This window comes from Capra hircus, chromosome 5 (assembly GCF_001704415.2).
Source record: "Capra hircus breed San Clemente chromosome 5, ASM170441v1, whole genome shotgun sequence".
Classification (NCBI taxonomy): Eukaryota; Metazoa; Chordata; class Mammalia; order Artiodactyla; family Bovidae; genus Capra; species Capra hircus.
The window spans coordinates 43,261,197-43,275,514 of NC_030812.1; the positions used below are offsets into that span (position 1 = coordinate 43,261,197).

Consider the following 14,318-nt stretch of genomic DNA (forward strand, 5'->3'; position numbering starts at 1 on the left):
TGTCAGACTTTATTTTTTGGGGCTCCAAAATCACTGCAGATGGTGACTGCAGCCATGAAATTAAAAGACGCTTACTCCTTGGAAGGAAAGTTATGACCAACCTAGATAGCATATTCAAAAGCAGAGATATTACTTTGCCAACAAAGGTCCATCTAGTCAAGGCTACAGTTTTTCCTGTGGTCATGTATGGATGTGAGAGTTGGACTGTGAAGAAGGCTGAGCGCCGAAGAATTGATGCTTTTGAACTGCAGTGTTGGAGAAGACTCTTGAGCATCCCTTGGACTGCAAGGAGATCCAACCAGTCCATCCTAAAGGAGATCAGTCCTGGGTGTTCATTGGAGGGACTGATGCTAAAGCTGAAGCTCCAGTACTTTGGCCACCTCATGGGAAGAGTTGACTCATTGGAAAAGACTCTGATGCTAGGAGGGATTGAGGGCAGGAGGAGAAGGGGACAACAGAGGATGAGATGGCTGGATGACATCACCGACTCAATGGACATGAGTCTGAGTGAACTCCATGAGTTGGTGATGGCCAGAGAGGCCTGGCGTGCTGCGATTCATGGGGTCGCAAAGAGTTGGACACGACTGAGCAGCTGAACAGAACTGAAGGATACCAAAATGTCCAGCTTGCTGTGTGATTCTGCACTAGGTGCAGTTGTTCTCAATCTTTGTTATGATAGAATCACTAGGGATCTTTTAAAAATACTGATGCCTGGCTCACATCCCCAGATATTAACATTCAATAGGTACACAGTGTAACCTGGGCATTGGGAGTTTTTAAAACTCCCTAGACCATTCTACTGTGCAGCAAAGTCTTGCACCAGAGCACATCTATTAACTCCTCCAACTTTATCTGCAAATTGTTTCAGAGCAGTTTACCCAGCACAAATGGAATTCTGGGCCACCTGGACAGGCAAGGAGTTAAGAGCACTGATTTTGTGAATGGTATTTCCAGTGAGTCATGTGTAGAAGGCAGTGAGCTACCAAATAGGATACTAATTTAGAGACAGGAATATGGCTGACTAGAGATGTTTTTCTCACATTAAGAAAATAGAGGAGTTTCTGTCTGTGTTCAGCATTGCTACCCCAGAAACTGACTTTACTCAACCATGTCCTATCTCAAGCTTTTCAAATTGTGGGTTGTAACTTATTCTTGGGTTCTTAAATCATTTTAATGGCTTGGAGCCAGCATTTTTATGGAATGGAATGGAACAGAGCAGAAAAATCAAGGGGCACCTCATCTAGAAAAGCCAATAATTGTTTTGGGATAGCTTTCTTTCTATGGTTCATAGAGAAAAAAAAATATGTCTGAATACTGCCTTCCACAATGCCTTCATACTGTGATTGCATCTCTCTCTCAGTCACATTTTGCCTTCTCTTGGTTATCCCAGTTGACAGGGATTTCTGAACTTCTACCATTGAATTTAAAGAACAGCTGCAGCTGAATCTGGTGGCTTCATTCCATTCATTTGGAAAGTACAGAGAGGAAAATGAATCAGGCTCATTGCAATGCTTCCGAAGAAGTCACCTCTCTGAGAACAGCTGAGATGCTGAATGCACAAGTTACTCTTTCAGAAAGAATTGGCAATAAATCCTGCTAAAAGTTTTGAGAAGCAGAGCTCTTAGCTCTTTTCTTAATAGAGCCTGATGGGCATGCTCTGCTTTAAAGGCAAAAGACATCTGCCTCAGCTGCAACCAAATCTGCAATTGCTGGAATATTGTTGATTAATGGACTGAATTGGTCCTTTGGTTTGAAAGCAATAAAATTTTTCCTTAAAGTAGCAGATCCTAGAGAAGGCGATGGCACCCCACTCCAGTACTCTTGCCTGGCAAATCCCATGGACGGAGAAGCCTGGTAGGCTGCAGTCCATGGGGACACGAAGAGTCAGACACGACTGAGCAACTTCACTTTCACTTTTCACTTTCATGCATTGGAGAAGGAAATGGCAACCCACTCCAGTGTTCTTGCCTGGACAATCCCAGGGACAGGGGAGCCTGGTGGGCTGCAGTCTATGGGGTCGCACAGAGCTGGACACGACTGAAGCAACTTAGCAGCAGCAGCAGCAGATCCTACTCCATCAAGCCACAATTCAAGTCACAAGAAAATACAAACGTGTGTGTGTGTGTGTGCATGTATGCTAAGTCGTTTCAGTTGTGTCCTGTGGATTATAGCCCACCAGGCTCCTCTGTCCAAGGGATTCTTCAAGCAAGAATACTAGAGTGGGTTGCCATGCTCTCCTCCAGGGGATCTTCCCCACCCAGAGATCAAACCCATGTCTCTTGTGTCTACCTGCCTTGGCAGGTGGGTTCTTTACCACTAGTGCCACCTGGGAAGCCCCTGTGTGTGTGCATAATTGTATAGCTATCCATATATATATATCCTTTTACTCTGACTTGAAATATTAAAAAGTGTTCTTTGAGATAAGCAGTATGAAAATTGCTGAGCAGAGCTGAACTAGCCAGAAAACCAGAAGGAAAAGAGATAGCAAGAGAAATTCAAGCCAGATGCAATAGCAAGATAAAATAGCAATGTTAGGAGTGTGGATAGGGTCTGAGGAAATGTGGCATGAAGATAGATATGTGAAGGAGACAGGGTAATGTGAGGATCAGCCAACTGATGGTATTGCCAAACTGCAGCAAATTGATACCTGTGGTGAACATAGCCTTAGAGACGAGGATAAAGACCACATTCTGAAAATATCATTGATCTCTAGTTAAAATGGTTTGAAGCACTGATGAGGATGGCATTCCATTTAATAACAAATGCCCTCTGAATTGATTTCACTAACAATCTAGACTTTTCTTTCAAAGGACCAGTAACTCAATTTCCAAAGATAGGGTTATTTTGTATAAGATGTATAACCCTGTAGGAAATAATAAAAATTATTCTGCCTGTATATTCTTGGAGGACACATTAGTGTCCGGTTCATTTTTCACAGCACCTAGCAAAGTACTCAGTAAATTTGGACGGAACATTTAAAACCCCCTGCTTTCCTAACTCTACATGTCCCTTTTCAACCAATGGGTTTGCTACACGACAGGGATTGGGGGAGCAGGGGACCTAACTCTTGCTTTAGTGTTTGCATTAAATAATTCCTCACTCTGCATATTTGCTTTCTGCTAAGAAGCCAAGAAAGGACTTGCCAGCACAATTTGATCCATACTCCTGAATAAAAAATAACCAGAGGTAAAGTTATTCTTTGGTCAAATGACAGAGATTTCAGCCAAGTATACAAATGCAGTCATTTTTGGAAACTGCAATACAAATCCCAAGACTGTAACTGTTAGACAATTAATATGAAATGTCTGAGAATAGGCTTCCAGGGAAAGGGTAAAAGGTTGCGTAGGTCTTTAAGCACAGAGCCAAGACAGGTCATCTAGTGACTTCTTATCATTAGATTTAATCATACTCTGCAAGTCTTTTAAAACAAAAACCCAAATGGATTATCTGGATCATGCAACAGCTTTGAAATGCACTGAGAAACAAGACAGGAATTCTCGGGCTCATTCTTACTTTTGACCACCAGAGAGAGTTCACTTCCCCTGGCATGGACAGACCTTTTCAAAGTTAATGTAAATAATCTGAGTATTATCTAAACTAGTCTCTTGTTGGTAAATACTCGCCTTGTAATTGTTGCTCTGTTTATTTCAAACTGACTTAACAGAATCTTCATTCAGTGAGGAAGTGATTTTTCAAGCGTTGCTGTAGTTCAGAATTTCCTGCAGAGATCTGTAAATGTGCAGCTACCTGGACCCAATTCATTAGATCACTCAGGAAGATTTAAAAGCATGCTTATCCCTGGACCTTACTCTAGACCCATTGAATCAGCACCTCTGGTGATAAGGCAAAGGCACTGGTATTTTGGGCTAAAACACAGGCACACGAGGCTGTAAGGTGCAACGCTGGGTCAGGAATCTTGCCCTAATGGTCTCATGGACACAGATAGGAAGGAGAGGGTGGGATGAATTGAGAGGGCAGCATTGACTTATGTATACTGCCGCTAAGTCGCTTCAGTCATGTCCGACTCTGTGAGACCCCATAGATGGCAGCCCACTAGGCTCCTCTGTCTTTGTGATTCTCCCGGCAAGAGTGCTGGAGTGGGTTGCCATTTCCTTCTCCACATGTGTACTACACGTGTGAAATCGATGGCGAGTGGGAAGCTGCTCGGCAGCACAGGGAGCTCAGCTCAGTGCTTTGTGACAGCAGCTTAAAACTCTGTTCCGAAGAAGACTAGCTGTGTAAAATATTGTACAAAGCTAACTAGAATGCAGCCATGAAAAGAAAGATTCTGCTCTCCACATCTTAACAAAAAAATCTCCAAGATACAACTTGAAAAAAAGAAGCAAATGGCAGACATGTATGGAGTATAAAGTCATTTGTGTTTTTAAAAATTTGGCCTGTGTGAAATCTGTGACACTTCTCCCGAAATATACACAATAACCTGGTTGTAGTGATTTCCTTCAGGGAGGTAAACTGGCTGGTTGGGAAAATGAGACTTACTTTCCCCATTAATATTTCTTTAGCCTGTTAGGACTTTTGTGCCCACTGAACTACTCAACCGAATTTAAAAAAAAAATAAGGTCAAGTATAAACAGTAAGCTTTTGAAGCATATATTTATATGAACAAAACTTTTTACATAGTAGACATTCCATGAATGTTTGTTAATAAATAAACCTGCTACCTTATTATTGCTCTCCTATTATTCAAGTCTCTTCCGGTGTGCAGGCGGTGGAGGGTGAGTCAAGTTTCACATAATATACTATGTGTTCACACTTACTGAGTGTTATTTATGTGCAAAGTGTTACGTTAACCTCTTGACATATGTTCCTCATCTCAGGTACTTCTACAGCATCCTTGTGAAGTAGACGTTATTATCCCTTTTACACATGAGAAAACTGAGGCTCAGAGAAGTCACTGAAAGCTGAAGCAAATTGTGTTATGCACACACACACGTACACACATACACACAGGGAGACACACAAAATCAAAGAAACGCTTTTACAGTATATGCAAAATGCTGTGGGGACTGTGAAGGTAATATGCTTTTTGCCCTCCCAAAGGGTCTTAGCAGGGGAAACATTTGTGTCTAACACGACCATAACCTGAGGCAAGAGAGAGCCCTGTGGCGATTTGAAGGGGAGGCAGAAGGAATCAAGGAAGGCTTCTCGGAAGAGAACCTGGTTACTTAGGTGTTTGAAAAGAAGCATCAGGAGGCAAAGTCATGTGAATCGCCTGTTGGGCAAAACACTAAGTGCTTTGTATACATTACCACCTTTTATTCTTTAAATCCGAACAATTCTAAGTATTCCTCTTCTCAATTTTACCAAACCCTTAAGAAGAGGCATTCCCCTGATGTCCTAGTCCACATTTAATGTCACCTTGCTTCCTATTGGCACTACGATCGCACACAAGCACGCAGGGTTATATATTGGTATATAAGGCAATGCATGTAAGCAGTCCTTACAGAGGAAAATAGTCCTTTTCTCTAAACAAGTAAAAACTACTTGAGACAGGAACTGCATTATTTTTTATTTCTTGAATATCCCCCATTCTATGCGTGCATGGTAGATGCTGAAATATTTAGGGTAATATATTAATGCTAAGGGGCTTTCCCTGGTGGCTTAGTTGGTAAAGAATCTACCTGCTACGCAGGAGACATAAGAGATGCCAGTTCAATCCCTGGGTCAGGAAGATCCCCTGGAGAAGGAAACGGCAACCCACTCCAGTATTCTTGCCTGGAGAATTCCATGAACAGAGGAGCCTGGCAGGCTACAATCTATGGGGTCACAAAAAGTAGGACATGACTGAGCAACTAAGACAAACATTAATGCTAAATCAAGTCTGTATAACCTATCTCTTTTTATTTTGTGTAAAGGTTTTATGACAGCAGAGGAAAGAAAATTATTCGACCACCTCAAATCTCCTCATCTGAAATACTGGGTTCCATTCATCTGGTTTGGAAATCTTGCAGCTAAAGCCCGGAAGGAAGGTAGAATCAGAGACAGTGTTGATCTTCAATCACTGATGACTGTAAGTACTTTGCAAACATCAGTTAAAAGATATGGCTCAGACACCAGCAGGAACTTGGATGTAAAAGGCTGGATCTGGACGAGTCTGCTTTGTTCAATCCTGGTTCCAAAGGAACCAGAAAGTCTGGGCAAGGATTAGAACCCTCAAATGCAGGAGGAGAATATAACACAGTTGTAACTGAGGTTCATTGGAGGTGGTTGCTTAGAGGCTGTTTTAAGCAGAAGTAGGCTTTGTAATATGGACTTCCCTGGTGGCTCAGACGGTAAAGAGTCCACCTGCAATGCAGGAGATTCAGGTTCAATCCCTGGGTCAGGATGATCCCCTGGAGTAAGGAAATGGAAACCACTCCAGTATTCTTACCTGAAGAATTCCACGGATGGAGGAGCCTAGAGGGCTTCAGTCCATGGGGTCGAAAAGAACTGGACAGAACTGAGCGACTAACACACAGGCTTTGTAATAGGCTCTACAAGAAAATGTTCCTTGATTGATCAGCAATGTCTGCAAAGGGCTTGGAAGGTTCTGGCACCCAAGAGGCATATTTGCCATCCCTAACTCCAGGATCCTGGACCCAAATCCCCAGTCAGCTCCCCAAAATTGGAATATCCCAACGTCGATCTCCTGGAGGAGGAAATGGCAACCCATTCCAATATTTTCGCCTGGAGAATCCCATGGACAGAGGAGCCTGGTATGCTACAGCCCACCAGTTCACTAAGAGTCGGACATGACTGAAGTGACTTAGCAAAGTTAATCAGCTTTCCAGATGACCCAGGAAACAAAGCTGTGTTTTCATTAAATGAAATAATCCTGAATGCGTTTGAGAAACAAATTTATAGATAGGCTAGATAGATTTGTGCCATGACAGTCTCCTGCCTTCATTAGGCTAAAAAGAGTGAATGATTTTAAAATGGCTCCCAAACTAGCATATACTCTTTCTCAGTCTTAAATAATAACTTGTGTTCAGTAGTGAAAAAAGAAATCAATGGATCTCAATCCTTTCTGCTTTAACAGAGATAGATTTTCTATCAATAGAAGTATTCTAAAGTGTTCATTTGTTGGGGGGAAAGGCATAGATGTATTCAGGCTTTTTTCCAAGATCTTCAGTAAGCATGTTTTCAAAAGAGAGGAAACAAAAAATAATCTGCTCTCCACATAATTTAGAAATGATTTGTCTGAAATATTAACTACTGCATTTCCACCACCCCTTTGGGCCTATATATATATAGTGGGAAATTATGAATTCAATAGAGTAGGGGATATTTCTATATCATCCTGATTTATCTTAATATATTTTTTAAACTATAACTGTACTTATCCCTTTCGCACATCATTGAATGATGTCAAAGCTTGTCATTTTCAAAATTTTCCTTTTGGAGTGGCCTTCAGAACCAATTTCTAGTCTTTTGAAGTCACGATCATTATTTTATAGGTGTATTTCTAAAAGCCACAGCCATATTCTGAACCCCAGTAAATGTTATTTACCATACCCGTCATCTTAGTAAATCATATTTTATCTATTTCTGGCTTAGGAAATGAACCGATTTCGCTCCTGGTGCAGCCTCTTATTTGGTTACGACTGGGTTGGGATTCCGCTGGTTTACACCCAGGTATCAAATCCTTGGCACGTGATTTTTTCTTTCCGTTGCCCACTTTGGCATGCTGGCTCTCTCGGGGCAGCCAGGGCTGTGCTCTCAGTAGGGTTTCTCTCTGTTTCAGGTGGTCACGCTGGCCGTCTACACCTTCTTCTTTGCCTGCCTGATCGGACGCCAGTTTTTGGATCCCACCAAAGGCTATGTGGGGCATGACTTAGATCTTTACATTCCAATCTTCACTCTCCTACAATTCTTCTTCTATGCAGGATGGCTCAAGGTAGCCAACAGTCTCCATGCCTGAGACCCTCTCTACACTCTAGGTCCTGTTCCAAACTCTGCACACTGATCCCTTACTGAATCACTCATTCATGAGTGACTCCAAGGTAGATTTAACATTTAATAGCTGAGATGTTACTATTTTTCAACCGGGAGTTCAAGCGGCAGGGACGTGGTGAGTCCTGTGCTGCAGAGATCTGAAGCAGCTCATTTATGCAAAGACGCTGCTCTTTTATGGCCATTGATTTTGCTAAGTCTTTGTGTGCTCTCACTAGGATTACAATAGTGTAATTAAGGTATTACGTATACCTGCATTGATATTTTATACCACAACAAGCGACTAGGCAGAGTAAAAGAAAGTAAATAAGAAGTCTTGTATCTCAGACTTAAGCATGATTATTATATTTTTATCTTGCTTCTGGGCTTCCCAGGTGGCTCAGTGATAAAGAATCTACCTGCAATGCAGGAGATGTGGGTTCAATCTCTGGGTCAGGAAGATCCCCTGGAGAAGGGAATTGGCACCCCACTCCAGTATTCTTGCCTGGAAAATCCCATGGACAGAGGAGCCTGGCAGGCTACAGTTCATGGCTTGCAAAGAATCAGACATGATTGAGCGACTAAACAATCTTGGCTCTGCTCAACTCTAAATAGTTAGCTTCTATTCCCTGATATCCCACTAGCTGCCCCACGACATTAAATGCATTCCATTTTCAAAACCAGAACTGAGATTCAAAGGAATTCATTGGAATCAAAACCAGAAACACCAGGATTAATGACAACATGTGGTTTGCCAGGAAATTAAAAGCAGGTCAGAGCAATGAAAAGAACTAGTCCAGTCATCAGCATTAAATTTTATTTGTTCCCACCACCATCTCCCTTCATCCCAATGTATGTAACGATATCAGAAACCTAATTCTTCCCTCTCTTTAGTATGTGACAGAAAAAGGTCAAAGATGATGCCTTCTTTAAGGTAACTGAAATCTAAGGACAGTTTGAAGATAATAAAGTAGAATTTCAAATGTCTGACCTTCCAAACAACCACATGTCGACATGCACATCCGGGTCTTCCATGTTGTTGCAGCCTTTTCCCTGCAGATGCCTTTACTTTCATTGGTTTGAATCTTAACCAGGAAAAAAATAAATATGTTGGCATTTCAAGTTACCCTCCAAAGAGTAAAGGCATTTCCTTTACAAATGGCAAAAACATTTTTAACCAGATGACAGTGAGTGGATTATTTTTACCCATTTAAGACGAAGAGCAGGAGAGACTAACAGTTCTCATTTCTCATTAGAGAAAAACTACACCCTACCTTTATAAACTGAAAATTGCCACAATTGGCCCAAACACTCAATCCTCAGTCGTTCTGGTCTTCTATTTTCCTTTTGCCTGAGTTGTGCTGAGCTTTATTCTTCACTTTGTGCCCATGTGAAGTGTTCAGCCAGGCTGGAAGGAACAGTCAGCAGTTCCTGCCTTCTGAAGTGCTTTCTAATATATTAACCTTCTTGGGACTTCCGTGGTGGTTCAGTGGTTAAGACTCCTGCTTACACTGCAAGGGACATGGGTTCGATCCCTGGTCAGGGAACTAAGATCCTGCATGCTGTGCAGAGTGGCCCACCAAAAAATAAAATATTAACATTCTTTTCCTTTATAAAATATTTTTGAAGGCAAAATATGAAAAGAAAATCTTAGCTCCATTGAGAGATAGGTGACTCTAAGAGAAGGGAGTTTTCCCATCCAGTGGATTGTATCTCAATTTCTAAACAGCTGTTTTGTCTTGACCATTCTTATATTTATAAATATTGAAGTGTAGAAAGCCCAACTTAACCTTATGCACAGTCTATTACTCAGTTATTTGCTAGAAACGGAGCCTCAAAGTGAGTAAAGGCTATCTTTGTGACAGTCAGTTAAAAATCATGGCTATCATTTTGATAGTTAAATGTAGAAACTGTAATACTATATGCAGGACTGATGTCAGAAAAGTGAAATTCTGGATGTAACAAAAGTGTTTTCAGGATCCATCCAGTGGCCCATTTTATTTAAAGAAAACCCCAGGCAAAAATAGGCTTCCCAGATTGGAATCCCTGGGTTGGGAAGATTCCCCTGGAGAAGGGCATGGCAACCTACTCCAGTATTCGTGCCTAGAGAATTCCATGGGCAGAGGAACCTGGAGGGCTAAAGTCCATAGGGTCACAAAGTGTCAGACATAACTGAAGCAACTTAGCACGCATGCTCGCACCAGGCAAGAAAGGGTAGACAACCCCTTGGAACTTGCATTGACGGACTCCTCATGGATATTGCTGTGCAGCTGACTGATCCAGGCACCAGCCCTGCCAGGGCCGCCCCTTAGAACAGAGGGATATCCTTCCCTATCAGTGGTTCTCAACAATGGCCACACATTAAAATCTCTTGGGAGCTCTACTCATTACTGATGCCTGGTTCAGCTTCACACCCATTAAATCAGAATCTCTGGGGAAGGGACCTAGCCATCAATTTTCTTTAAAAGCTTTTCAGATAATTTTGATGTCCACTCAATGTTGAAAACAGATCTAAGTGATTAGACTTAAATCCTAAAAAATATATAGATAGATCTTTTTTACCAAGAAGTCTCAGCATCTAGGAACTCAACTAATCAATGATGCTTTTATTTTCTACACTTGTAAGTTTTTCACATTTAAGCCCAATGTAAAACCACATACATGCACACGTGCGCGCACACACACACACACGCACATCCAAATAATTTAAAAATCAAAGGGAATGAATCAAAAAGAAAAATGGGTGAGTCTCATTTGGCACATGAATCTCTCATCAAGAAGGCTATTCAGGGGCTTCCCTGGCAGTCCAGTGGTTTAGACTCTGCCTTTCCACTGCAGAGTGTGGAATGGGTTTGATCCCTGATCGGGAACTAGGATCCCACAGCGTGCAGTGCAGTCAAAAAAAAGTCGTTTTTACAAGAAGGCTGTTCAATTCAGGAGCATGGTAAGAACATCTAATACTGACCAACTATTAGAAGATATTTGATAAAAACCTATGTGACTTCTAAGTAACCTGCAGTAAATCCTTTAAGTTAAAACTAAGTAAGAAAAAGTCCAGCTTTATGACTTACTAGCGCTGACTCATTCGCTTAGTAGTTATGTCCAGTTACTGTGAAATCTCCTTGTAATATTTTCTTTGTGATTTAAGTCTTTCTTTGCTTTATAACCTTGCCCACAGTTACATTTTCTCTCATCACCTGGGCTTTTGTAAATTCCTTCAGAGCACAGGCTCTGCACCCCTTGAAGTGCCTAGCATATTGTCAGAACTCCTTCGATATTTGCTGGCTGATCTGTACTTGAGAATCAGTCTTTTGGTTCCTAAACAGCCCATGGCTTCCCCTGGATGGGACCTGCATTGTCACCAGCTGAATAGACAGAGACTTTGAAGAGCAGTCCCATGCATGAGGGTGCACGATTGATGGTCTGAGAGTTCAGTCTTGCTGACTGATACATACCTGTGTATTTATCAACCCACTCCCACTCTGCTCTAGGCTTCCTACTGTGAAAGGTGACAAAAGAAATCAGAGAGTGAAACAGGAATCCTCTCCAGCCTCCACTCTTAGTCTTCACAAGCATCATGGCAGACTCATTCTATGTTCTCAATTGCAGGTAGCTGAGCAGCTTATCAATCCTTTTGGAGAAGATGACGATGATTTTGAAACTAACTGGTGCATTGACAGAAATCTGCAGGTTAGAGAAGCTTTTCTGTCCTTTACAAATATTAATCATCTAAACAGATTCTGATGCAGGCCTCTGAAGTTGAGAGCTTTAGCTACGAACGAAGAGGTTTTTGCTGTTCAATATGTTGCTTGCAGGTTCTTTTGGAATCTTACAAACCTCACTGGGTCTCAGTTCCAGTGAAATTCCATCCGTTTTCAATAGAACTTCAATCCAGTTTTCTTTGTAAGTTTCTTTATTAGCCTCTTTACATAGCCTCTTCCATCTCAGTACAGACCAATATTTTAAGACATTTTTAATCTGTTTCCAGTTGCCACCTAAAAAGATTAACAGTGACATAAAGTGGCAGCCATAATACAATGTGAGTTCCAAAATGCAGATCATGTAGATCCCTACAGTCAGATGTCCAGCAGCTGGACACTGAGAATGTGGGGCCAGGCCAGCCTGTGGCTCAAAATCTCCCTTAATGGCACCAGATGGACCCCAGGGCTTTTACGCTGACGCATTATTCCAGAGAAGTTATTCATGAAGAGGTAGCATGAGAGAATTTTTATTTTAGGCAAGATTCTCCTCCAACCATTCTCTTTCCTGAAAACCTAACTAAGAAAAGGCCTTCAGCTTGTCCATTTGTTTCAAGTCCTTACTCGGCTCTTAAACAGTACTGAACATTTTACTGTTGGTTCACAAGCTAGCCCCGTACACGGAGGGAAAGGGGAGACCAAAGGAAAAGGCAGACTGAGTTAGGCTGGCATGCGGCAGTTTTAACAGGCTAGGGAACTTACTCAAGAGGCTTGTCTTGGGTAGATACAAGGTGACTAGACCTCCATATCGACCTGCCAGAATCCTAAAATTTGATATAGAAGCCTTACTGGGGTTCAGTCATGTAGTCAATCCAGATGGTCTCAACAACACATTGCTCTCTCAAGATTGTATCCTTGGAAACAGCCCCCACTATGGGGGCAATGGGCGGAATGTATATTCCAAGGACAGGGGAGAGAATCTCATCCCATTACCCTGGTGCAGCTCACAGATCATGACCTCTGTATGACCCCCAACAATCACACTGTCAGCCTCTTAAGGAGGCATTGTAACACCTACACCACTCACTGTAAAAATTGGATACCCAGAAGTTTAATAATTTATTCAAACATCAATTAGTCAAAGTCAAGAGGAGAAGATCATTATGATCGCAAGCAGTATAGACTTGTTGATATATTTTACTAAACAAACAAACAAAAATTCATGGCAAATAAGAAGTGATATCAAGTATAAATGTGCTTATGGAATCAGTGAAATGGTATATTGAAATCTTCAGCTTCCTATAATATCTGGGACTATGTGGTTGCTGTCAGGATACCCACTAGACAATTAGCTAATTTTGAGCAAAGAATAAAAAGGTGTCTCTCCTGCCGCCAGATAAGATGTGCTCCACTGTCGGGTATGCGGCTTGATGAATCTAGTCTGGGCAGCTTCATGGCCTCACTTATCCCCACTGCCAAGTGCTCTTGTGAACCACGCGTACGACTCTCTGTAGCAGCTCTAGTTGTAGCAAATATAAACTGTGGACATTTATATACTCACTCGTTCACACTGTGTTCTATCCCATCCCAAACTTCATTCACCCACTGGAACTTATTCTTTCTTAACGCAATTCACATCAGAATTATTCTAACCCTATAGTGATGATTTTAGGTCTCTCTTTTGGCTGTGGATGAAATGCACATGAGCTTACCCAAGATGAAGAAGGATATTTACTGGGATGACTCCGCCGCTCGTCCACCATACACACTGGCGGCTGCCGACTACTGCATACCCTCATTTCTGGGGTCAACTGTCCAAATGGGGTAAGTGCATTTCTAAAACTCACCAACATTTAGAAGATAAGTAAGTCATCACTCTGATCTTTTTATACTGTGGTCCTGAAGTTACTTTCATAAGAACTCTCAATTATTAATATCCCATAATGGTAGACTTTTCAAATTTTCAGACATAATTAATATGCCCAAGAGCGTGAGAAATTAAAATGACTGTAGTTTCTGGTTTAAATATGGAGTATGTGTGTGTGTATTTGGGGGTAATTTGCATTGCACCTTGCTTTTATACCGCAGCAAATTTTTCTAATAGTTGTGAAACTATCTTTTTTTTCTTTTCCTTGAAACTATTTATTTTCCTTTTCCTTCCAACTTGGGGTAGTTATTTAATTACATTGTTGCTGCTGCTGCTAAGTCGCTTCAGTCATGTCCGACTCTGTGTGACCCCAGAAACGGCAGCCCACCAGGCTCCCCCATCCCTGGGATTCTCCAGGCAAAAACACTGGAATGGGTTGCCATTTCCTTCTCCAATGCATGAAAATGAAAATTATATTGTTATTTATTATTTAATTATGACCATCATAATGAAATGCATTTTTAAAAGTATTTATCGAGCATATACCATGTGTAGGCACTGTGCTAGACTATTTTGAGACAAGTAAGCCTTAAGGTAAATTTTATCAAAAAAGTTTCCTCCAAGATTATGCTTTGATCAAACTGACTTGTTTAGTGTACATGCCAGTCTCTGTTCAGTGGTTTGAACATAACAATCTGTCCATATGTACTGTGAGCTTTAAATAAATGGGCTGAGGCCTTCAGTAAATCATGCGCAGTTCTTGAATAATGTTATTAAATCTGATCATGTATTTGATTTTGCAGAAATGTGTGAATGTGGAG

At 41.5% G+C, this 14,318-nt stretch overlaps 1 protein-coding gene across 3 annotated transcripts in view; it reads left to right on the top strand.

Moving 5' to 3' along the window:
* The window catches only part of BEST3 (bestrophin 3), a 52,881-nt gene that overhangs the window by 12,062 nt on the left and 26,501 nt on the right, over positions 1-14,318 (top strand). For 2 of the 3 annotated variants that reach the window (XM_018047953.1, XM_013963877.2), the window contains 5 exons: positions 5,877-6,031; positions 7,558-7,635; positions 7,745-7,897; positions 11,542-11,622; positions 13,303-13,454. In XM_018047953.1, the coding sequence (XP_017903442.1) occupies positions 5,877-6,031; positions 7,558-7,635; positions 7,745-7,897; positions 11,542-11,622; positions 13,303-13,454 (619 nt within the window). The remainder of the gene's footprint in view (positions 1-5,876; positions 6,032-7,557; positions 7,636-7,744; positions 7,898-11,541; positions 11,623-13,302; positions 13,455-14,318) is intronic. The other variant, XM_013963879.2, reaches the window with a different exon arrangement.